Source organism: Harpia harpyja, chromosome 20, assembly GCF_026419915.1.
Source record: "Harpia harpyja isolate bHarHar1 chromosome 20, bHarHar1 primary haplotype, whole genome shotgun sequence".
In the NCBI taxonomy this organism is placed as follows: domain Eukaryota; kingdom Metazoa; phylum Chordata; class Aves; order Accipitriformes; family Accipitridae; genus Harpia; species Harpia harpyja.
This window is the reverse complement of record NC_068959.1, coordinates 19750534-19774776: the sequence shown is the minus strand read 5'-3', so window position 1 is coordinate 19774776 and position 24243 is coordinate 19750534. Positions and strand designations below refer to the sequence as shown.

Sequence of the window (24243 nt, the reverse complement as noted above, 5' to 3'; positions counted from 1 at the left end):
GTCGGGATGTCCTTAGTTTGTGCAGCAAGTTAGTTGTGATGTGCAGAGCTTTCTAATCTCTGGGAAGTCTGAGAATCTCTTCTTTCAGAGGAAGAAATGAACTGCGTGAGCTTGCCTCAAGAGTGCTACTTTCGGAAAATTCGGGAAGAGTTGCTTTCATTCTGATCAGCCTCTTACTCAAAGGAGCCTGCTGGGAATGATAGGCCATTATATCTTCCCTAAGGCTTGTGCCATTCACTGTGGTAGCTAACGGCTTTAATTGAGTGGTATATGGAGTATTCTTGGCTGGTGTGACCTGGAAGTCTGATAGCTGTCAGCATGGCTCAAAGCTCCTTCTGGGAATAATGCGTGCAAGTGTCTCTGTGACTTTCTTGATTAGTGTGTATGGGGATCTTGGATATTAAAACCAATTAGTTGTCTTTAAGGTCAGGGACTTATTTGACCTACCAGCATCCATTTCAACTTGGCCTGAATTGAAGATCTTTGGAAGAGGGCTGTACAACTTGTAAAGAGGCTAATGAAGTGCTGCTTTTTAAAGCACTTCCCTGCTGTCTCTGTAGCCCAAACACTTCAGGCAGGACGCTAGTGCATGACAATCTGAAACAGCAGCAGGCAGGTACTGTGTTAGGCTTCTCCTACCATAAGAAATGTAAAAGAGCGAAAACCTTTTTTTTTTTTTTTTTTTTTAAGGCTGAAAAGCACTTTGTTGGTTCTCTGACTCAGAATCTGGACTAGAGGTTTTTTTCAGAGCTTAGCTGGTTTGCCCTTGAGAGGGCTAGAGGACACCATGAGGTATTTGATTTTTATGCCATTACTCTAATGTGAAGTATGAGGTCTGGGTTAAATTTGAGACAATGCAGAAGCAAGTGTTCAGACATCTGGGATACTTCAATGGCAAATGGGAGGTACCTGCTGGAAGGCAGACAGGAACTTCCCTGATTTTTGTTTTGGCTTTGGAGGGATTTGAACCATGAAGCTGCTTTGGGGATTAATACCTCTGCAGGACCCACCCTAAAGCCATAGGAAAAACGAATATCATACTTATTTTTTTCATTTAATTTAAGCCATTTCTGTGATTTGTGGGTTCTTATCTCCTGACTATGTGCCTGGGGTTGGTGCTTCTGAACTAGCAGTCATGTGCTTAAGCATGCTTTATTTAAAGCAGCTGGCAGAGTTGGTGAGCTTCTCTATAAAGCAAAGTGCTAGTGGGAAAGTAGAAAAGACTAACTGCTACAAAAGGATCCTTCCAGTTGAGTTTTCTTTCTTAATCTGAGGAGAACAAAGTGTTAAAACAGTACTTGGGCTGGCTAGTGTTCCAGCTGTCTGAGAACAAATGGAATGGGCTTAATAATGTCCTTAAAGTATGTGGCTGCATTGTTTTGAATAATCTCTGCTGAGGACTGCTTACATGCCTTTAGCTTGCAGCCCTTAGCCTGTACATATGTTCTTCTTTCCAGAGTAGTATCCCAGGTTAAATGGCTAGCTTTTGGAGGACTTGCTTGGTAGTGGCTAACCTGAACGCTTGGTTATGGAGTCAAATCCTCTGAAGAGCCTGTTTTGTTTTCTTTTCTCTCCCATTATTGTCCAGCAGAAGGGGAATTACACCAATACCAGTGAAGTGAAGCATCCTTGGGGGGGAGGGAGGAGAGACAGCTGTGTGCATGGAATATGGTATGAATACACTTGTTGCTTTGGCTGGTGGCTGCTCACAACCCCTCTTTTTTCCTTTCTCAGCAATGGTACCAGCATGATATCGTTGATCATTCCCCCCAAAGACCAGATTTCGCGAGTGGCAAAAATGTTAGCGGATGAGTTTGGCACCGCCTCCAACATTAAGTCTCGAGTGAATCGCCTTTCAGTACTGGGAGCCATTACATCTGTACAGCAAAGACTGAAACTCTATAACAAAGGTAACTTCTAGCTTGTATGGATGCTGGCAAACTTCCCTTACTTGGAAGCAGCCCTAAGTTCCTGCATTATGCAGTTTTCTGCTAATCAAATCTATTGGCCTGTGCTGCTGTTTTGCACTGATATTCCAGGTATGTTGCCCATGGATGGCTACTTCAGGGGTAGACCTTGGGACTGGAATAATAAGATGGTCCTTGTCTTTAATAAGCGGGCTCATGATTCTGTCCTTAGCAGTGCTGACTCTTCTAAACTTGGCCAACCTTAAGAGCTATTCCACAATAGTTCATCTGCATTAAACTAGTGATTTTCTATCAGGCAGAAACTTATGTATGCCATATGCATGCCACTATGCAGCTACCATAGGAAATACACCCAGGTCATCTAAAATGAGGACTGGAAAAGTTTGTCATTACTATCTTTACACTGGCAAGTGGCCTTCGTTGAGATGGTCAGTCTATAAATCGCTGTATAAGAACTAGGAAAGCTTCATGGGGATGTTCAGCCTTTTTCTGGATTCTATGAGCTTGCAAGCTCATGGGTTTAACAGACAGGTACATGTTCTTGCAGCTTTGTTGCAAGTCTTTCCATCAGTGTTACCATTAGCTTCCTGCTCCAAGCTGTTTAGTATAGGTGCGCTAAATTAGTTTGTTTTCCATTGTAGAGAGCTGGGAGGGAATGAGGTGGGGGAAATGGAAAGTAAAAAACTTGGGAACTTCAATTTCAACTCTGCCTTAAGTCTCAAGGCCTAGTAGTTAGCTTTTGATGGGTACAGCTTGCAATATTTCTTAGTGATCTAAAATTGCATTGTGTCCTTTATAGTACCTCCAAATGGTCTGGTTGTTTACTGTGGAACAATTGTGACAGAAGAAGGAAAAGAGAAGAAAGTCAACATTGACTTTGAACCTTTCAAACCAATCAATACGTCGTTGTATTTGTGTGACAACAAATTCCACACAGAGGTAAGAAGTCTCCTATTGCCTGCTGGTCTTGCAGTAGTCAAAGTCAGACTGCTTTGCTAGACTCACTGGAACAGTCCTTGGTGTGCTTGGGTCCACAGTCTGTAGAACAGCAGGCTTTAATTAAGACATCCTGCTGGTGAAGCCACTGGATGGCTTGTGACTGGCTAGTATTCAGAAATGTGTGATATTTGCTAAAAGGAGTTGAGATATTGTCCAGCTCCTACTACAGCTGACTTTATGGCCCAGCTAGTAACTGCTGAGTTTGTGTAACCCACAGACATAAGCTTTTCTCTGTAACTGGAGGCAGGTTTTTTTCTTAACCTTAGAGCCCCATAGATCTTATTCCAAGTCAGGCCTTAAAGTAATGCCAAGATAATATTAGTGTTGCCAGTCTTGATATCAGATGTGTTAACTGAGACCTGTGATGGGGAACTGGCATGTGCCTAATCTGTCTGGGGTAAAGTGGGATTATTTTTATCCAACATCTACCTATCTTAGTTAAATGAATGGTTTGAGGCATATTTAAAGTAATGTGGATTACACTAGTCTCGACTGCATGAAGTCAGTTTATTGTGTCTGTTTTGGCTCTGTTGGCCATTGCAGAGGTCTCAATATTTGTAGTAGATGACTGGCTGCCTTTCACGTCTATGGCGTTCACCACGATAAATGTGTGGACTGAGACTTAATTGCCTGTCATCAAATCTGTGTGACATGGGCTTGACAGGCCCTTCAGTGATGTAGTTCTGCTTGTTTGCTTGGGTTTTGGAGGTCTGATCCATGATGGGGTTTCAAAGGGTAAGAGTAGTGCAGGAAGGAAGGGTATGCTTGTTGCGCAGGCGAGGTACATCCCTATTATTCTGTCTCCCCATCAAGGATGAAATCCCAATACATCTTTGACCTACCAGGAATAACAAAACTGCGCACAGGTACAGCTCTTGAGTTCTGCTGAGCCCACACTTCCATAGACAATTGAAAGCGAGAGGTAAATAAGAGAATTCAGGAGAGAGCCAGAGGTGCAAAGCCAAGGGAGATGTTTGTCCCCGCAGTTGTTGGCAGCGGGTAGATGGTGGTGGGTTGCCTTCTGCCCTATCAGGAAAGGGATTAATTTGGTCTTGGCTGCAGCTAGTGCCTCAGGGCACTGATTCAATACAAAAAAAGTAGCTGCTGCCCACTGGGCTGTTCCCAGGAGGCAGCTGTAAATACACTCTTGCTGGTGTGTAGCATTGCTCAGCAAGAGAGTGGCAATAACTTGAGAGGAATTTGTGGTAATTGCTGATGATGATGATGTGATTACTAGCGGCACCTTTCTCCATGGGCTGTTTGCTCTCCCGTGTCTCTTGAGTATGTGATTATTTTACTTGGTATTGTCTGCACTGCAGAATCAAATCTAGCTGTAAAAGCCTTCCATATACTATGTTGAGCAACGAGATGATGTTAGCACTGAAGTCTTGATTTATCTGTCTGTCTCATTTGGTTGTAGAGCTGTGCTTTTAACCCAGTGAATCCCCCCAACATGCAACTAGGACTCAACAGCTAGGGCATCTGGCTCAGTACATCAACAGATTTCCTATGAAAGTGAGGGTGTGTCAAGGAGCAGAAAAAGGATGTGGTCTTCACCTTTAGGCTGAAGCTGGAAAGAGGAAACTCGGCCCAGGCTGAAGGAACAGAATAAAAGCAATAGTCCCTTTTTTGTGCTTGATAGGTCAAACAGTGGAAGTGCTGACATAAAACGAATGAAGAGGAAACTGAGGGAATCACTGATCATTGGATACTTTATTAAAGTAAGAGGGAACCAAGAACATCAGAGCTGTAGTCATCTGCTGCCTGGCAAGAGTATCTGATAAGATTTCCTCTAGATATTTTATTGCCTGTGTGAAACTGAAGTAACATCCCAAGAGGGATATGAACCCTGATGTGTGTCTGAAGGGTAGGATTTACAATGACTTATTTTGATACCTTGGCTGGAGCGTTCATTCCAGTCACACGATTTGCTTGGCTCTGTCCCAGTTAAATAGATTGCAACGTAATATGCCACTTCCTCCTCTCATTCATCCCACTGCTGAGGAATTAATACAGAATATTTATTTTGGCCAGTAGATTCCATTAAGCCTTAGTGTCTGTTTCTTTTAAGCTTGAAAGCTGTAGACTTGGTTGTGTGGATTTTGGATAAAGATGACTGATGGTTTTTATTCTTTCCAGTCAGCCCAATAATCAAGCTGGCAGGCGTGCAGGGAGTTAAAGGTCCTGTGCAGTAAACCAACACCATCGCTCTTTCAGTATTAAACTGGTGACTTAAAACAATGTGGAATTTGACAAGTTCTCCATCCTGCTGATGTGTTTTTGCCAGCCAGAAAGAGGATTCTTGCTATTACATTTATTGGGCATGTATAAGTGAAGTGTGTGTGTGCTGAATGTGCCTACCCGCTCAGGCTGCCCTTGAGGGAACAGTAGCTGACAGATTCTCTGGAAAAAGGAGTGTGGAGTTTGGGTAGTTGTGGGTGTCCCACACCACCAGAACCAGGACTAGGCAGGAAATTGGACAAAAGTGACACAAAAGCCTTGATACTAAGCACGGCTTTAGTTGTTAGTCAACTTAAATGACCTTACAGGATGAATTTAGCTGCCCTTTCTAAAGGGAAGAAAATTGAAGGATAACTTCATTATCCAGCAAATATTATTGCTGTCTTCTCTATAGCCAGTTATGCACAGGACAATTATGGCTGCTGTTACTTAACTCTGCTTTGTAAGGCTGAATTTGTCATAGCCACTGTTCATCATTCTACTTTTGGGACTTGAAGTCAGCAGGTGGAGCAAACCAGTATTTGCGGTAGCTGGCAAGTTGAAAGCTGGTCTGTATTGGGGCTTTGTAGTATAAAACTGACTGACCAGTGAACTAAGCAAGTTCTGCTTTCCTGGCTGGAATGCTGGGAAAATTACTGTTCCAGTTTTGCCGACCAGAGAGGTGATGCAGCCTCGTAGAAGTGTGATCTGTTTCACTAACACTTTCTGGAGCTGATCTTTAGGGTTTTGCTATTACACCTGCCTGTGACGTCATATGATGAACTGGTAATGCTGTGAAAATAGTTATCAAGCTTAAACATTAGTTTTCTTTGTGCTCTTGGCAGCATTGTGTGAGAGAGTAATCAGGGGTAGTCTCAACTCTTGAATCTGCTGCTCTTCATATAATGTATTTGTAAAAATAGCAATGACACCTACAGAACTAAAATTTATTGAGGTATATTGTTTCTGGTAGCCTTTCTGAACCAGGATCCTTAATAAACTGGTGCTTACTGCTGACAGCATCATTTTCTGTTCCAGGCTCTTACAGCGCTACTTTCCGACGACAGCAAGTTTGGCTTTATTGTAATAGATGGTAGCGGTGCACTTTTTGGAACTCTTCAAGGAAACACAAGAGAAGTCCTGCACAAATTCACTGTGGATCTTCCAAAGAAGCATGGTAATGCACCAGTCCATCTCTAGACTGTTTGCAGCAGAATATCACGGGGTGGGATGCGAGGGTAGAAGCAGGGAACTTGGCCTGTAGATGTTTAGTTCTACTCAATTCTTTGCTCCCCTGAAATCTGACAGCAAAGCCTCTAGTCTGAGCCTTCTGTCAAAATTAATGAATCACAGTAATGTGCAGTTGATCTTCTTAAAGTGGCTCTTCTTATTTTTTGGCACAAGTGACCCTTTACTTGGTTTTGGGATAGTCTTAACTAGATATTACTAGCACAAGTAGTAATACTACTTGGTAGTATCTTTAAAGTTTGCATCTGATGGTGTTGCATGCAAACCACAGCGAAAGCAAGAAGCTGTTCCTTGCAAGAAGCACAGAAGTCTAATGGAGCAAGCAAAATTCTAGTTCTGTTACACGATGCTGTATTGTAGTGAGCCACTGATGAATTCAGCAAATTGTCTGTTAGCTACTCCTGGGTTACCGTCCCTCTCTGTAGATTAGGATGGGAAAAAATGAAATAGAAATGTCTCCCCCGTTAAGTCTCTGCAGCAGACACTTTGGAATGCATTGCAATGGCAAGAAAAGTATATGAGACAGTGTAACAAAGGAAGTTGCTTTTAATCAAGGTACAGGACATAGAAAAATGTGTACAGATGTTCAAAATTTCTATAGAGAGTTGCAAGTTTGTATAAAAAAAAAAAAAAAACCAACAAAAAAACCCCCCATATTGCCCTCTGTGGGATACATGGAGAAAAATCTCTTGCTGTGAATGAACCCTCTTTATTCACTTGCTGTTTCAATGAGTGCCCCTGGCTCTGCTTGTGGCAAACTAATTCTGAAGGCTGCATCTGCCCTTGGCTTCAGTTATTCAGGGCCCAGTTGGGACCACGTACTAATAATCTTCCTGAAATGAAATGACTTCTAAATTGCTACCTCGCATCTGTTCTCTCACAAAGGTAGAGGAGGTCAGTCTGCCTTGCGTTTTGCTCGTTTGAGAATGGAAAAACGACACAACTATGTAAGGAAGGTAGCAGAGACAGCTGTGCAACTGTTCATTTCTGGCGACAAGGTGAACGTGGCTGGTCTTGTTTTAGCTGGATCAGCTGACTTCAAAACTGAATTAAGTCAGTCTGACATGTTTGATCAGGTGAGTGGCCTTTTCTGAGCAAAGCCTAAATGTTTAAGCTGTCAGTAGTAACATGGTGATATTAGTAGTAGCTCTGGTTTAAGATGCATCTCAGGAGGAATGTAACTTTGGTGTCTTAAGTGATTTGATCAAAACTAAAAAACTGATGTATCCTAGAGAGGTCTCCCTTTCCTAATACCTCCTGCAAGGAGGTAGGATCTCCTTTTCTTAGTTACAGTGCTAATAAGAAACCTGTCCTCCCCATTTTGGAACCGGTGTTCACGTTCTCGGTGTTCCCAAATCTAAAGTAGAAGCTTTATTGGAATTAAACTCCACTAAACCTAATCTCTGTGGTACTGTTGCCTGAAAATTGTGCTTCAATATTAAGCATTCAGAGGTACCTCTGACTCAGAACTTCTGCTTGCAAGTGAAGCAAAATAGATTAATGCCGTGACTCTTGCCAGGTACTTATTCTGTGGCATTATGAAGTAGTCTTATGGCAGTGCTGTGTAACAGACTCTTTTTCATGTCTCTTCTTTTTCTTGTTTAGCGGTTGCAATCCAAAGTGCTCAAACTAGTTGACATTTCATATGGAGGAGAAAATGGATTCAATCAAGCAATTGAGTTGTCAACTGAGGTCCTCTCCAATGTGAAATTCATTCAAGAGAAGAAACTAATAGGTACGTGACTACATGCTCAGCCTTTTCCTGAGCCAGGTATGCTTGACTGAATGTGCTGATCTTGCTTAAGACCTCCTGATAATGCCTTTGTGTGCTGCCTCAGCCCCGCAGTGCTTTCTGAGTTGAGCTGAACATGACTTGTAGTGCTTCTTTCTGTTACCTGGACACCTTCTCAAATGCTGCAGGACTTCAATGAGACTTTAAGGAGTGGGGGGTTTTGTCGTGGGTGTCTGTCCGTTCCCCCCCCCCCCCCCAACTTCTCGGATCTTCTCTGCTTAACTTTTCATCAGAGATCACCTTAGTGTCAGGCATTCTGGTGACATTTGGGCGAGAGGGGAAAAAATGCCACCTCAGATTGTTTGCATCTTCAGCAAGATGAGAGTTAAGATTTATTTTGTTTTAAGATGGCAGTAGAAATGATCCTTTGTTTGACTGTCAGCAGACACACATTGCTAATCTGAAAGCACAAGAGGGCAATAGTAACAGTAGCTACCTTATATGCTGAAAAGAGTGAAGTTAAATACTGCCTGCTGGTGGCTTAGTCTAATTGATTGTTTCATAGCTAAGGTAAGCCTTTCAATGGGGTGAGATTCCCAACAGGACAGTGTTTGATGGAGTTGACTTTCTGCCAATGAATGTTGTAAATTACATGCTTTGACTTGTTATCGTATCCCTTGCTTTCTTCAGCAGCATTGCAGTCTCCTTTTCCAGTTTCTTCTTGCATCTTGCATTCAAATCAGGCTTGTTAAAAATCCACGTGGCATGATCAGTGTTCATGACAATCTCTTTCGTTGTATCCTGGCTGCAGGACGATACTTCGACGAAATCAGTCAGGACACGGGGAAGTACTGTTTTGGCGTTGAAGATACACTAAAAGCTTTGGAAATGGGAGCAGTAGAGATACTGATAGTCTATGAAAACCTGGATATAATGAGATACGTTCTGCACTGCCAAGGCACAGAGGGTAGGTAGCGCTTCTGTGAGACTGAAAGGTCCATGAGAGTTTAACACCTAAGCCGTCTCACTTGGAAAGATTACACTGGAGAAACTCCCTAAGCAGATCTTTAAGGACTTAGTCAAGGGGGTGTTGTGTAGGCAGGTCACTAACTTGCAGCTTCCCAGCTACTCTTGGGGGAAAGTCAGAAACTAGCAAGCTTCCACTGTGGAGAAAGAATTCCAGTGCTGGGGTGGCAAGTTGTCACAGAGCTAGCAGGAAACCTGCCTTTCAGTTGTGTAAGTTTAAGTGTGATACCAGTGCATTACAGAGGGGAGACTGACTTGACCCTTGTGGCCAGAAACACAATTCTTACTGACTGCAGACAAACCATATGCCTACAGCACAATCTCTGCCTTTTTTGGGTTTGGCACTACAGTTATTCTCTACTGGTGTGCCCTGTTTGGTTTTCCATAGAGCTTCAGTTAGAAAGAAAGGCAGCGTCAGTGACCAAACCCTCTGCGTCGTAATTGCTGGTTGTTGTCAGTCTCTTTCTGTCTTTAATCTGCATCCGGTAGTCTTATCCAACCTAATTTTTTTTTTCTCCCTTCTCAGAGGAGAAGATCCTGTATTTGACACCAGAGCAAGAGAAGGACAAATCCCACTTCACAGATAAAGAGGTATTTCAGCTTTGGGGCTTGTAGATTTATTCTTAGTGTACTGGTGCAGCATTCTGAATATCTGAGCTCAGTTTGTCACGAGCATGTGAGCACAGTGATCTTTCTGGCCCTCAGATGAGACTTCAAGACAGTAGCCTGTGGTTCCTCCTGTTCACCTGCAATGTAACGCCTGGATTTCTAGACTTGCTTTTCTCCAATCTTTCTTATTGCCAATTCCAAGGTCTTGTAAATGATTTGAAGTGACAGGCAATACAAGGTCTTTGACCACCATCAAACCACCTGCTAGAAGAGTTTGGTAGCCACTGTACAACATGCAGGCTAAGGTCCCAAACTATTGTTACTCCCTGCTTATTGTGTACTGATTTGATCAATACGAAGCAACTGTGAGGCTAGAAACTATTGCATGGATGTAAGTGCAAGGGAGGGTTTGCTTCTAGATACATTTGAAATGTGGATCTGTCACCGTCTGTGAGTTTCTTGCCTGGGCAGGTCAAAAAACCCTGACAGGGCGGGAGGGGGTCTGTATTACTTTGCAGAGTAAGCTGGGCAAAAAAGTGCAAAAAGGGTGGTGATCTGTCTCATATTAGGACTTCCAGGGTAGCTGTTTCCAGCTGCTTTCCCTCCTGGTGGGGTAACTGCTAATTCCTTCTGTGCACAGAAGGTTTACAATGTTATCTGCAGTAATGTAGTGTTTCTGTGCCAATAATCACTTGACCTTCTACTTAACAAAACTATGCTTTTTGCCTCTGTATTTGCATAGATCAGTATTTCCTAGAGTAAACAGTGCCTGGTTAGATGAGTGGCGATGGACTGTTTGCAGGGTATAAAGCAAATCTAAAGAAACAGTGAAAACCAAGGGTGTAGCATGAGGTGACACTTGAGCAGTAGAATAAACAAGGCATTTTCTCTTCAACTTCTGCAATAACTTCTGTAGTATGGAGACCCAAAACAAGGCCTGTCAATATTTAATTTCTTAGCACCAGAGCCTTCTGCTTCTGCCAGCAGTTGTCTGGTACAGATGTGTCAGGAATGACTACCACCTGGACCCTGGCAAGTGGTTGGGCTGCTCCAGCCTGTGGAGCATGAAGGCTGTTGTCTATGTCTTAAGACTGAAAAGACAGTGGTGATGTTTAAGCCAAAGACAACTTTTGGTATGATTTTCTCAATACCTAACATGCAGTGACTGTAACTTTTTTTTTTTTTTTCTGCCCCCCCCGCTCAAATGTCTACATAGACTGGCCAGGAACATGAACTGATAGAAAGTATGCCCCTTCTGGAGTGGTTTGCAAACAACTACAAGAAATTCGGAGCAACATTGGAAATTGTTACAGACAAATCACAGGAAGGATCCCAATTTGTGAAAGGATTTGGAGGAATTGGAGGTAAACTGCAAGAGAGAAATGTGTTTGTATTTTTTGATGGTTGATTTGATAATCTGGTGCCAACACAAGTGGGATTAATCTTACTCCTGTTAGTCACAATACCAGTTCAAGAAACTATCATGTTCATCAGGGATCTCCAGGTGAATTCATTCCATATTCAGCAAGATGATGCTGCATGTTAGGCAGCTGTCACTTTCTGTCTGTGTTCCTCAGATCCCTTTGTCCTTCAGAAGGGCTGTGAATGGCTTCACTCTGTCTCTGCACAGTTGTTTTGTGGCAGAGCATGCCCTGCTGTGTAGAAGTTGGGTATGACAAACACCAGCCTAGTTTCTGAAGCAGTTGGGTATCTGTTATTCATCTCCTGGAACTTCTCTGTACTTAGCTCCCCAGTCTTCCGCTTCTTTTCAAAATAAAAGTATTTTTAGCCCAACCTCATGGAGAAATGAGGCTTCTGAAATCCTTCGGTCCTTCCCTTGAGCTCACTGACCAGTTTCAGCTAAGTCTGGCAGAGGTACAGATAGCTTATGTGCTTCAGTCTCCAAAAATCATTAGCAGAGTAGAGCAAAAACACCTGCCATGCACCTTATTCTCCGCAGATTAGGGATTCCAGGACAAAGCTGTTGCTTATTTGCTGATAAGCCAACTGTTGCCACTTGCTGTGTTTAGGTTGATGGATGTAAAACAGAGATGAGTGTATTGTAAAGGGGAATTTCTAGGGGCCAGAAAACACCAATCAGAAGGAAGCAAGCTTGAATTGTTTGGCTACATAAGGAGCAACAGGTTTCTAAGCTTTCAGGTTTTGTAATTCCAGGAGTCATTCCTGTCCCCCCAGATCCAGCCTCTTTGCATGGAGGGATACTCTTTGCTACCATGCTCTAGTCCCTGTAGACTTGAAAGGAAATACTCCTTGAATACCCTTCACCTAAGTAAATGTTTCCAGGGATAAGGGCTTCCCAGAAACCCCAGTTGGTGTTTGGGGTGGGAAGAGTCCAGGAAGACAGCCACTACCTACTGCTTTTACTCCATTGTAAAGGTTACTTCAGTGCCAGCTGCCTTCTGAATTTAACTGATAGGCCTTTGTCTGAGCAGTTATATTAGGACAAATGATCTGTTACTGGTGGTTTTTTTGGAGATACAGTCCTCCTAGAATAGGCTCAGCTTTTCCAGAAGAAAGCTGGCCTATGCTGGGCAGGTAGGTATTTCTTCTTTTTGGCAATAAATTACATCAGGCTGTGACATGGATGTGGTGTTTTCACAGTTTTCAGCTGCGTGTCTGCTGTCGATCATCAGTTTGAGCCTAATTTGCAATACAAGTGTTAAGTCAGTTTCTGAAGATTTAATTGAGAAACTCTTGACTTGTAGACAGGGCTCAGTAAACTGTTTAAAATGCCTTTCTAGTTCTTTGAATTTTGAAGAAGCTAAAGCGTGTTGTTTTTACCAGGTATCTTGCGGTACCGAGTGGACTTCCAGGGAATGGAATACCAAGGAGGAGACGATGAATTTTTTGACCTTGATGACTACTAGGTAGTCGACCTGGGTCCGGCAAAACGTGCCTCGCCCCTCCAGCATCCAACCCAAGGAGCAAACTCATGGTGGAAAACACAACAGATCCCTGCCTTAGAATTGGAACATTTCCAGAACTTGATCCACAAGCATTGGATTTAAAAAAGCAAAACCCTACACTTTGATTTGTCATAGTGTCAGTACAGCAGCAAACTACTAAGTTCCTATATGCCACTTTGGACTAATTTAAAATGAATCCCGGTTTTTACTTTTACTCAATGGTGAAATTGGTTGCTCTTGTATTTTATGAAAATGATTTTTTTAACCTTCATGATACATTAACTGCTGTAAACCTCTTCCTTCAAAAAGTAATAGAAGTAAGATCCTACTGGTTTGTTTCTTTTTACTTTGATTGGAGAAATCAATTGCTGCATTTTGCAGCAACGTGACCCATTTACATGGCATTCTCAGCGTAGACTGCAGAAGAAGAAATGTAAGGAAATTGGAGCCATTCATTCTCTTCAAAAGAATGAGAAGGCACTTACCTAGAGTGCTAGCTTATAATGTGTGGCTTGCAAATTCAGATGGTTTGGGGAGGCTTACCAGCCAAACATGCTTTAATCTATTTGCAGAAGCACTGCTCTTACAAACTAGGAAATGCACTTCATTGATTGCGATGGAAATGCTGCTGAAGTCTTGGGCTTAATTTGGATTTGAGCAGTGCAGCCTTCAGGATTTTTTTTTTTTTCAGTCTTGACAAAAATAAACATACGATTTAAGTGAAGTAAGGTACACTTTGCTTTGTTTTGTTCCTCAGTAAGTTTCTTTTTGCTTTAGGACTGCGTAAAGTTTCCGTGATTATGTGAATTTGAACCCACAGTTCTTTAATGGAAGCAGGTGTTTTACAGGAATAATTGGTAAGAGGAGTCCTTGACTGAAACCCTTAGTACTGGTGCATTTGGAGCATTTGATACTAATATGGTGAACGTTAGCACAACCCACTGGGGACATCCATCTCCCAGCACTAAGGCAGTCTGTCGTATTGGCTCACAAGTGTCCTGTAAATCTGATGCTGGACTCTAATGTGCCCTTAATGGGTTAAAACTTCTGTTTGCATCAAGACTCAAGAAAGCTTTTTGTCATGCCTGCTATATAGAATGCATTTCAACCTGCTAGAAATGGTTAAGGGTTTTTCAGATAGTCTTGCAGGCAGAGGGTGAAGTGAACATTGGCACGAGATAATGCACAAGTCTTGCTTCTTTTGGGGGGTTTTGGGGTTCTCTGACGGGCACTCTGACATCACGGTGCCTGGTAGTTCTGTTCTTCACTGGCTCTGTCACTCCTGGTGCATCGGTCAAAAGCAGCTTCTGTTCCAAGTTGCATACCTGCCTATTTTTCCAATAATCCTGTTTCACTTGAATGGAGGGGGAGCTTGTCTTAAAATTTCTGCCACGCTGTTCTTTGAGGTCCAAAATTACTGTCATTGTGAGCAATATAATTTGTAACCCTGGTTTATAACCTGGCAGATGGCTTTGCTGTTGTTTTCACATCAAAGCTGGAATCTCTCACGGAAGGTGTGACTGGGTCTGCCGTAGATTTGCACAAACCCAGGTTTGAGCACATTTGCGGTCTTCACAGCGGTATGTTCTGGATTTTGCCATTGTAAATGGGTCTAATGTGACATGACAAGACCAGAAAAATTGGATGTAAATTTACATTTTTGAATATACTGCTTGTTGTTTCACATGATACATTAGGGTATGCAGCTCCTTTTTGTAGTTTTTATTTTTACTATTTAAGTTTGGAAATGATGCCAAATTTTTGTATTTCTTTAATCAATGTGTTCTCTTCAGTGATATATATTGCATTATATATTGATGTGTATATCAATATATACTGATATGTATTACACTTACACATACAAACACGTTAAATGGGGGTGAAAAATCCTAGCCTTCGCATACTATATAGCCTCTGCAGAGAGATCCCAAGCAGTGATATCTTGGTGTTGTGATGTACAGAAATGGAGAAGAGTATTAAACCATATTTAAGAATATAGTACGGACTCCTGATTTATTTTCTTTAGTCCAGGAAACACCTGCTTTACTCTCAGCTTGGTGCCACCTTCAGGTCAGTACTTGAGTTTTGAGGTAGCTGTTTTATAGCTGGGCTTGAACATTGTGTTTCTTCATCATACTGAGTTGCTCTTTTAAGCCCTAGCAGAAATGTAACTTCAGAAGGGGGAAAAAACCAACAACCAAAGTTGAAAGAAAGTTGTGCTCTGAGTGTTACCTAAGGTGGTCTTCTGAACAACTGAGGCAGATGGAAAAATATCCTGCAGGTGCAGAAACCTGCCCTTAATATTCCAGTCACAGAACTCCTGGGCATTCTTTTTAACAAGCCTTTTCTACCTGCCTCTTTGTGCGGGACAAATCCAGATCAGAAGCGTACTTGCTGCATGGGCCTGCCGCCTCTGGTTTCTCCTGTGTCCAAGCTAGATGTATGGATGAGTTTCCCAGAGAGGACCTGCCTCCTTCCCTAGCTGGGAAGGCGATATGTAAATGACATCATTAATATCAGAAATTCTGATGGATGCTTTTAATCATCTGCCAGCTGGTCTTGCCTGGCAGTGATTCTCTGGCTGAGGCTGAGCATCTGCCTTCTCATGCCGCAGTACCAGAACAGAGCAGGATCTGTGCCGTGTAGCTGTTCGCCTGTTGAGGTGACATGCAGGCTCCTACAGCAACAGCTCTTCCAGGGAGCTTAGGCGGACTTCAGTTTTTGTACTTGCTGCCTCACACTGTCTTTGATCTGCAGTTGTAGCAGATGGCAGAGCGTGGCTCGTGGTCCTCGGGTCTCCAGATAGCAGAAGTTTTGGAGATGCGACGTTTCTGCTGGAGCAGAAATAAATGATGCACAAAACCACTTTGCTGTATGCATCTTATGCTGTCTACAACCTCGGTACAGAAAACTGATCACCATTCAGTTCATGGTGCAGATAAAAGCATCAAGCTGAGATCAGCACAAAATATATATATAAAAAAAAAAAAAAATCCCATCAGTCAGCACCTGTCATGGGAGAAGCTATTGCTTGCAGAAAACTACCCATGCAGTCTGACCAGGTGGTAACCAGGCATGTGTATGTATATTGTTTTCAAAAAAACCAGATATTTCTCAGATAACCCTTTACTGGCAGCAACAGCAAAGCTGGTTTCTGCTTTTCAGTTTTGCATTCCAAGGGAAAATGAGGAGCAGCGAAGCCTGGCTGCTGTGGAGGGATGCCCGAGAGCTGTCTAGTTCAGTGTCACAAATACTCCACGCCAGACGTGCTTGGAAGCTGCTACTTCCTCACGTACAAATCTTCTTGGCTGGTTCTCATGTCTCTTCCCCTTCACGTTTCGGTGAGAAAACACAAGTGCATCTAGTCCGCAGAGCAGCCGCGGGAGCCGTGTGCTGGGGTTCCCTCTGTGCTCGTCTGGTCCCCTCCCGCTGGCTGACTGCAAAGGTGCTCACATCTACCTCCTCCCGGAGGCACTTCACAGTTACAGAAAGATGAGGCCGCTGGAGAGAAACGTGTTGAAAGTATTTTCTTCCTTGTAGCTGCCAAAATAAGGTCGCTGGGTCCATTTAACCCTTCAGAAAGCAGTTTCTGTTGCAGGCTTGCTGCTGACAGGGGTCAGTGTGAGCACTCGGATTGTCTCCTATTTGAAAGCGCTGATTTACAGCCGTCTTCCTTCACATCAAATATTGCAGAGCGCCGGGTGGGTTCTTCCTGGCGTATAAACATGAGCATCACCTTGCAGCGCGTTCATCCGGGGGACTTGACTGCCTTTGGCACGCTGGATTGCTGCAACGTGGAATTTGGGAGTTTGGTGGGGCCAAGTTTGCACCCTTTCAGGCATAAGTGATCAGAGGAGGCAGGTTTGTGTTTGAAAGCTAGGCAGGGTGGCTTTCCATGTGCCTCCTGTACTGTGGGCTGTTAAATAATGATGTCCCAAGAAGGGATCCTATCTTGATTAGCTGGAATCAAACGAATAAATAAAGTGTCGTTTCCTGTATGTCACATGGAGCTGCTTCTGCGCACCTCAGAGAGGTTTAAAGCGCACCCCGAGGGTCCTGTCCCTGTGCTGCTTCCACACCTGAACTTGGAAGCCGGCGTGCTGCTGGGCACGTGCTGCCGCAGCCGGCTGCGAGGAGGCTCGCGTGAGCGGTTGGAGCGGATGATCAGCTTCTGCTTGCTGTCTGAATGCAATTTTTTTCTTGTGCCAAAGGGCTTCAGCTCTTCTAAACGCTTAACTGCGTGTGCCTTAATGCCCTCAGTAATACCCCTGAATTTTTATTTTATGTATAGTAAGTCCATACCGCTCTTACTGCATTCCACGGTTCAGTTTTAAGTTGGCACCGCGTGCTCAGATATTCCGATAATGCTCTTTTTAAATGCTACTTTTTGTATAGCTGTAATTAAAGACAGAATTTGCCCTTTATAACTTGTTATTTCAGGAGCTGGAGCCCGGCCTGCGCTGTTGTTGCTAGCAGGCTACAAATGCCATTGTCCTGGGAAGCCGAGCACAGCCGGCGGCGCTGAAAGGCAGCTCTGGAATTTCACTCAGCTATTTTTAGTCGGTGGTGAAAAATTGCGCTTCCAACACTTTTGAATCTTTCTCGGTGCTTAACTAAATCAAAGGGCAAATCCTGACTTCTCACTGACGAGCGGGACGAGGAGGTGACCTTAAGCTGCTGCGGAGGCTGAGCTGGTGAAAAGGTGAAGTGCGGGGGGGGGGGGAAGAGCCCCAGCTCTGTCCGATCGCTGCCTCGTTCGGGAGGGGAAGGGGCTGTGAGGGCGGTAGGACATGGCTGCGTGGCCACAGCCACCGGCCTGTCCGGCGTTCTGCAGGTTGTCTGTGGCCATTGCTACGCTGGGGTGGCTCCTGGCTCCTTGCTCTCCTCCCCGTGCCCCTTTTGGGGCCAGTCCCCCCCATTTCCCTCTGCCTCCCCTGGGTCTCCTCCTGTGTAGCTCCGTGACGGTGCCGTGTGTGCAGGTCTGCTCTTCGCGGAGCCGCGGCGGTGGCCACCCTGGACGTGGCAACTCTTGGAATGCCGGGACCCGGAGGCAGGAGCTCCTGAAGGAAACGGTGCGTAAGTCCAGCTGGCTGCACATCAAGCTGTCATGTGTCGGACTATTCCCTTCAACCCCAACCACCTCCGCAGCTGTTAAGGCAAAACCAGCTTCTAATCCACAGTTTCTTCTTTTCAATGCCAGGGCAGGAGTTTTCTGAGAAGCTGCTTCACCTGTTTGGCCACGAAGTTTCCACAATGGCACAAAAAACCTCGCTCTGTGGCAACGGGATCCTCACAGCTGAGTTTCCTTGCCTTGGTGTTCCCTGCCATGGGCACGGAGAGTCCCGGGTGGCTGTTTTGCTGCTTTCTTTCCCCTGTGCTCTGACTTCAGGACTTGGTATGAATGGGGAGACTTTCGACTAGGCTTGGTTGCGGCTTCCAGTAGCCTCCGGTTACCCAAGAGCTGCTCTGCACATCGCCCAGGCTCCAACAGCCCGGTGAAGGTAAGACGGTACCAAGCACTAGCTCCTGGAAGGACGTTTGCAGTGACCCTGGCCACGCATGGGCTGCCCAGCTGCCAGAAAATCACAGCCGGCTCCAGGACACCCTGAAGCGTCCCCGGGGGAGGACACCCACGGCTGGCTCCAGTCCTGGATGCGGGCAGGACCGACCCTGCCCGCGCTGCTGGGTGTCACAGAGCCGAGCACCCCGGGGCCAGCCCTGCCTGTGCCGGCTCCTGCCCTGCCGCGCTCCTGGCGGCTGCTCGAAGTGCCGAGCTGGAGGATGCTGCTGGGCAGTAAAGCCCCAGCGTCACGGTAGAGGGTACAGCACAGCAGGGAGGCGGTGTCCGGAGAAATCCGGGATGGTAATGGCTTGCTGCGGGATCGCTGATCACCGACGGCGATCCCGTTACACTCGGGACGCCGCGGTTCGCTCCACCGTACCTGCTGTTACCCGTGCTGAGGTTCCCCCGCACCCCTCAGCCCGCCCCGACGCGCTCGCCCTGTCCCTGTTCCCAAACCCACCCCGAGGCACAGGACCGAGGAGACGTGTCCCAGCCCATGAAGCCTCAAACCCTGAACAGGGCCGATGGTTTCCATCTCGGTGGTGGTTGCCATCATGCCACGTTGTTCACGCAGGTGCCGACCCTTCTCCTGGCTGCTCCTCTGGGGTTATCTGCCCCTTTTGGGGATTTGCCTGGGTTTGCAGTCAGGGGGGCTGCTCTGAGCGTCCGAGCGTGGGGCCCTGAGCCGTGCTGGGAAGGAGCTGGGCCCCCGCAGCGCCACGGGAGGCTTGCCCTGTCCCCGGGCACGGCACTGTGCGGCCCCCGGGAAGCGGGCTGCAGGCAGAGGAGCTTCACCCAGGCTCCCAAAACCCCTCTGCTTCTCTCTAGCTGGTTTTGTGGGAGCTGCTTGCAGCCCAGGTTGCTGTAATTTAGTAGAAAAACTGCTGAATGCTCCCGTGTTGCTGCTCAGGCTGCTCCTCATGGGAATGCTCAGGACACGTCGGACAGCCACGCCAAACTGCTCTCCAGTTAAGCACACTGAAGGGTGTTTAACCATCTGATTTGGCAAAAGGAATTACCTCTTGCTTGAGCACTTCTCCCCGTGTGCAGCCATGTGAAAGCTCCGTCATGTCTCCCTCCATCTTTGCTTCTCTAGCCTAAACAAACCAGCTCCTTTGGTCCTTCCCCGGGGATCAGGTAGTGCCACGAGGCGAGTCTCTCTCCAAGCTGCAAGCCTGCTCAAGTGTTTCTCACTGCGAGGGGCCGGGCGCAGGATCTGGCCAAGGCTGCGCAGGGTACAGCCCGTGTCTCGCACGCTTCTCGGCCATGGGTGGTTTTGGGATGGATTTGGGGTTGCACAGGAGGACGCTGACTCAGTGGACTGGTGTGTGGGAAGGACATGCAGTATACAGACCTCAGCATTACCCCCAACAGGTCAGTTCTGCACAGTCATGTCTAAATTTACCCAAAACAGCAGAAGTTTGTATTATTTGAGGACAGGAGGGGATGGAGGCAGGCAACTTGCCTGAAAGCTAAAAGCATGTGAAAAAACTATTTTCCTAGCAAGGAAAATGGAAAGTATAGAGGAATTAAGTGGCATAAGAGAAGGGGGAGGGATTGCTGATCTCATCTGAGCGTTGCTGTAGCTGGATGCCATCCTTCAGGAACACCGGGTGGCTTTGACTGGTTGCAGACATCCCCAGTGGTGGGGGACACTGGTCGCAGGGTCCCCAGCCGCACGGTCGTGGGGTCCCCAGCCGCCTTCTCGCTGCTGATGCCCGGCTGAGATGGAGGTGCCTCCCTCCTGCATTCTCCTGCTTTTTTCCTGCTGATGTGGTGCCTCCATCCGGGCACGGGAAGGGGACACCGCAGTCCTTATCGCTGGATATTTTGTGGGTATCTGCCTTTCAGCGTAGCACATGGCTCCCGCGGCTCCCAGGTTGCTCCTCTGGGCTGAGACCTGGGTGATGCTCAGAGAAACCGGAGCTGTTCAGAGGCCTGGAAACATCCATGGTTATGTTAGTAAAAAAGCATTTTCCTAAACAAATGTCATCCTACAGGTCACAAACTAAACGCTGTCTCCAGGGAGGGGTGGAGCGATGCGCAGAGGTATTTATTTTGGAGTTGTCTGCAGGAGCCCACTGCAGGGGCTGACGATGGGGACAGGCAGAGGGAGCACTCACACCCCTGGAGCTAGTTTTCCTTAAGAAAAATCTCCATTTCTACATTGCCTGCAAGGACAGCCTAAGAAAGCTCCCATTGACTCATTGCCTGTGGAATGTGGCAGGTAACCAGCCAAAAGGACAATGTTCGTGCTTTGCATACAAGATCAAGCATGGGGACTTTCCGCGTGAAACATGAGCGTCAGGTGTAGCAAGTGGTTGCCATGAGCTGAAGTCGGTCGCCTTCGCTCAAGCGCCCCGCTTGGGAGCCAAGAACATATTTCTGGAGGGTGGGGAGGGAAGGGAGGATGCTTTAAACCCATGTCACGGCCGTCGGGCCATCACGACTGTGGGGACACCTCGCGTACCTCTGTGCTGGGGATTCTGCCGTCATTTCTCCTGTTTCATCACACGTCAAGGTGCCCTGTCTCTTCCTCGCCGCTCTGCCTTTACACTTAACCTGCTTATTTTATTACACCGGGATGGATTTTGGTTGCATCTGCGGCCGAGTGAATCTTAAATACCTCCCTCCCGTGTCCTCTGTGCGTCCTGGGTGTGACCAGGGTCCGTGCAGTTTTCCCGAGCGCATTTAGGAATGGCAAAGACGTGCTCTGCAAAGCCGGGAACAACAGGGGACTGTCTTTCTGTAGACCCACCTTTGCATTTCTATTTTGAGATGAGCCTTGCTGTGCTTTGGCCTGGCTTGGTTTAATGCCTGGGTCACGCTCATTTGCTAGAGCAGCTCCAGGAGGAACATCCCGGGGGTGTAAGGAGGGTGCTGAGGGGGAACGTGCTGCGTGTGGCTTTGGTGTGAGGAGCATCGGGAGCTGCGCCCCAGCTGTGGCTCAGAGCCACTCCAGCACATCGGGGGATGCCACGGGTCTGGCTCTGACGGCTCGTTAGCTTTTGTGTAGCATCTTACTTATCTCAAGCATATCGGCACTTATTTGTGGGCAATGCAGGGGCTGGGTTTGAAAGAGTGATACATGTGGGAGGCGAGTGGAGATGGTACTGGGACAAGCTCCTCTGCTGTGAGCGTAGCTGAGGATAATCTACATTAACTAAAAATTATTCTCCTGGCCTTTTCCTTGCTGAGGTCGACATCCTCTCACCCCACGGGCACAGACCCCAGCGTGTGCCACTCTGATGTGCCGTGGTTTGAGAGGTGCCCCGTGCCACGTCACCCACCGTCTTGTCTCCCCTGGTACAAGCCACCAGGGAAATCAAAGAGCTGCCGTAAATATGTAAAAGTACACCCGAAACTCAGAAAGAACTTTTGCTATTCCTAAGCCTCTGTCTGTGAAAAGCTGCATTTCCTTTGGTTTCTGGCCAGACGGGGGATGTGGGGGTCTTCAGGGCTCTGCATTGCTGTAGCCTGGGGGGCTCCCGAGCAGGGTTCTCCAGCCCGGGCTGCACTGCCTGGGGCAGAAACCCGGGCTGCTGGGTGTCAGCGGGGATGGCAGGGTCCGGGGGGAACCCCAGGGCACTAATCCTTCCCAAAGTCTGCGCAGGTGTAATATGTGGTAAAAAAAATAACCTGGAAATAAATTCTGATTAAGACCAAAAAAAGGCCTGGGGCTTTCCCTTTCACTTGCAAAACCAAGGGGTGGTTTAATCCCTTGCTGCGCGGTGCTGGGAATAAAGACCCTGTGTGTGAATTGCTTTTGTTCTCACATTCTTATTAACGGGGTAACTGAGCTACTCACAGTCCCTCGCCATTTTGCTTAGGTAGGTGAATGTGCCTGAAGGGTGCTGCATTGCAAAGCAAGGCTGTTCGTAGCTTTGTCATCTCCCAATGGATTATTGGATTCATGAGGTTGTCTTCCAGTTGGCAGGACACCAGCGGCCCAAATGTCACCTACTCCCGTGCAGGACGGAGAGCCAGCACCACCCGCTTCCACATGTAGGAGCTACTGTCCTGCCCTTACAGTCAAAATCTTGTTCTGGGTAAGTTGTCTGCTTCCAAGCAGTCTGTTGTCAACTCTTCTGTCTTGCCGATGGGTCTGTAAATTTAATTAAATACTGAGGACTGAGCTCTGCAGCATATTCACCACACGTGATCCAATTCTCAAGGGCAACAACCACGTAATTGCACAAACCTAAACCAAAGCTGGGAGTGCAGCGAGCCACTGCTCGCCTGATGGTCCGCCAGCTCCGCCGTTCCAGCGAGGAGACTTCATAGCACCGGTGGGGAATACGGTCAAGTTCAAGCCGAGCCAAAACAAGCTGTGGCCGAGACGAGTCCTTAGGGTTTGTGGTTGGCCGGCAGTGATGGCACCACCACATTCACCGTGCCACAGCCCACCTTGGGATTGACACCCCCAGGCTGAGCTTTGGTAAAGAAGGTTGGTTCTGTTTTCAAATCATGCAGTGACAGCAAAATGGAGGGTGATGTGCCAGGCAAGGGATGGAGCAACTTTTTTTGTCCCACCTGAAAATACAGGTGAGAGCCCTGGGAAGGCTGCAGAGCAAGGCTGGCTCTGAGGTTAGAGTGGGGATTTTGGTGCTGGCTTTGTTCTCTCCATCTAGCACAAGGTGAAAATACATTCTAATTTCTTAAGTGTCCAAAACACGCTGAAGGTGTCGAGAAAATAAAGACAATGCTGGAATAACCTGACAGCATGTCTACAGAGAATATTTCCCAGTGAGTATGGAAACAAATGTATTGCAGACATCCAAGACATGAAATAAATAATTAGAAGGGTGCATAGGGTTTGGGTTTGGTTTGGTTTTTATATTGGGGCACCAGAGCTTCAAAACAGCATTTTGATCACCCCAGGGTGTCTGTGAATGCTGCAGATAAGTCAGGAGAGAAGCCAGGCTGGGAGAAGCCGGAGTGGGGGCTGAGGATTGCCCAGGGGTGTCTCTCTGGCAGGGGGTGTCCCCCCACCGGGGCCAGGGTGGGTTCTGGCAGGGAAGGATGCGTGCGGTGGGGCTGGGGGATGCCGAGCCGCTCGTTTCCCTGTGCTGGGCTCATGCAAGGGGCTGGGGGTGACTCCAGCCCCAGAAGTGCTGGCCAGGACAGGGCAGTTCCCACACCATAAGTGCAGACCATTTTTTTGAACAAAGTGAAACAGTGTCAAAAACCTCAATTAAAGGGGGGGCTACAGCACACGGTAGTCCTGGGGCTGGGCAGCTCTGGTGAGCCAGCCAGTTCCAAATAGGGTTTATTAAAAATTTGGGGGTTTTTTTCTTAATAATCCAAAGCTGACACTCTGTAAACCATTCCCAGTTTGCAAATATCCTTCTGAGTTGTATGAGCTGATGGGTTTTTTGTGATTTTCGTATGACAGGCAATTTTACTCAATATTCAAGACCAAGCCCCATCATACTGGGGGGTATTTTATTACTGGCTTCACCTGCCTGTGTGTGAAAAGAGCAACTATGTGCTGTTTTCCTTCATCTGAGAAATGATTTCTGGGTTTTTTGGGAGACCTGAGGAGTGGTGCAACGTCTGACCTGGCTGAGCAGCAGTTTGTGAGCAGAAGGCAAGAGGGTCTGTGGAGGAGTGCGAAGGACAGCGGTTCTCCTGTGGAGTGCAGAGGGTCAGATGTTAAACCAGGCTTTGGAATGGGATCTTCTGGTTCTCTAATCTTTAGACCACAAAATTACGTCCTCCTTTATCATGTAGGACGTGCCAACTAAAGCAGCGCAACCCAAGTGCTGTGTGAAAGCGGCACGCGTGTTGCTGGAGAAGGGGAGCTGCAGCCGTGAGTCACAAAATCCAGGCACTGCAGCTGGCAGCCCTCTCACTGCCCACGCCTGCTCTTCCTTCTCCTTTCTCCATTCCTTATCTCCAAACCTTGAACAAATGAGCAAAGCCACAGGGAAGAAAAATTGGGGTGCTGGATCCCATGCTTGGAAGCATGGGTACCGAGCAAGCTCTGTG

The 24243-nt window shown here is 46.7% G+C and overlaps 1 protein-coding gene across 1 annotated transcript in view; it reads left to right on the top strand.

Moving 5' to 3' along the window:
* Positions 1 to 14687, top strand: part of ETF1 (eukaryotic translation termination factor 1) — a 28608-nt gene extending 13921 nt beyond the window's left edge. Inside the window, exons 3-11 of the mRNA XM_052816630.1 lie at positions 1735 to 1910; positions 2728 to 2867; positions 6186 to 6324; positions 7281 to 7471; positions 8001 to 8130; positions 8939 to 9094; positions 9680 to 9744; positions 10979 to 11126; positions 12568 to 14687. Of these exons, the coding sequence (XP_052672590.1) occupies positions 1735 to 1910; positions 2728 to 2867; positions 6186 to 6324; positions 7281 to 7471; positions 8001 to 8130; positions 8939 to 9094; positions 9680 to 9744; positions 10979 to 11126; positions 12568 to 12650 (1228 nt within the window). The 3' untranslated portion in view covers positions 12651 to 14687. The remainder of the gene's footprint in view (positions 1 to 1734; positions 1911 to 2727; positions 2868 to 6185; positions 6325 to 7280; positions 7472 to 8000; positions 8131 to 8938; positions 9095 to 9679; positions 9745 to 10978; positions 11127 to 12567) is intronic.
* The last annotated feature ends 9556 nt before the right edge of the window (positions 14688 to 24243 follow it).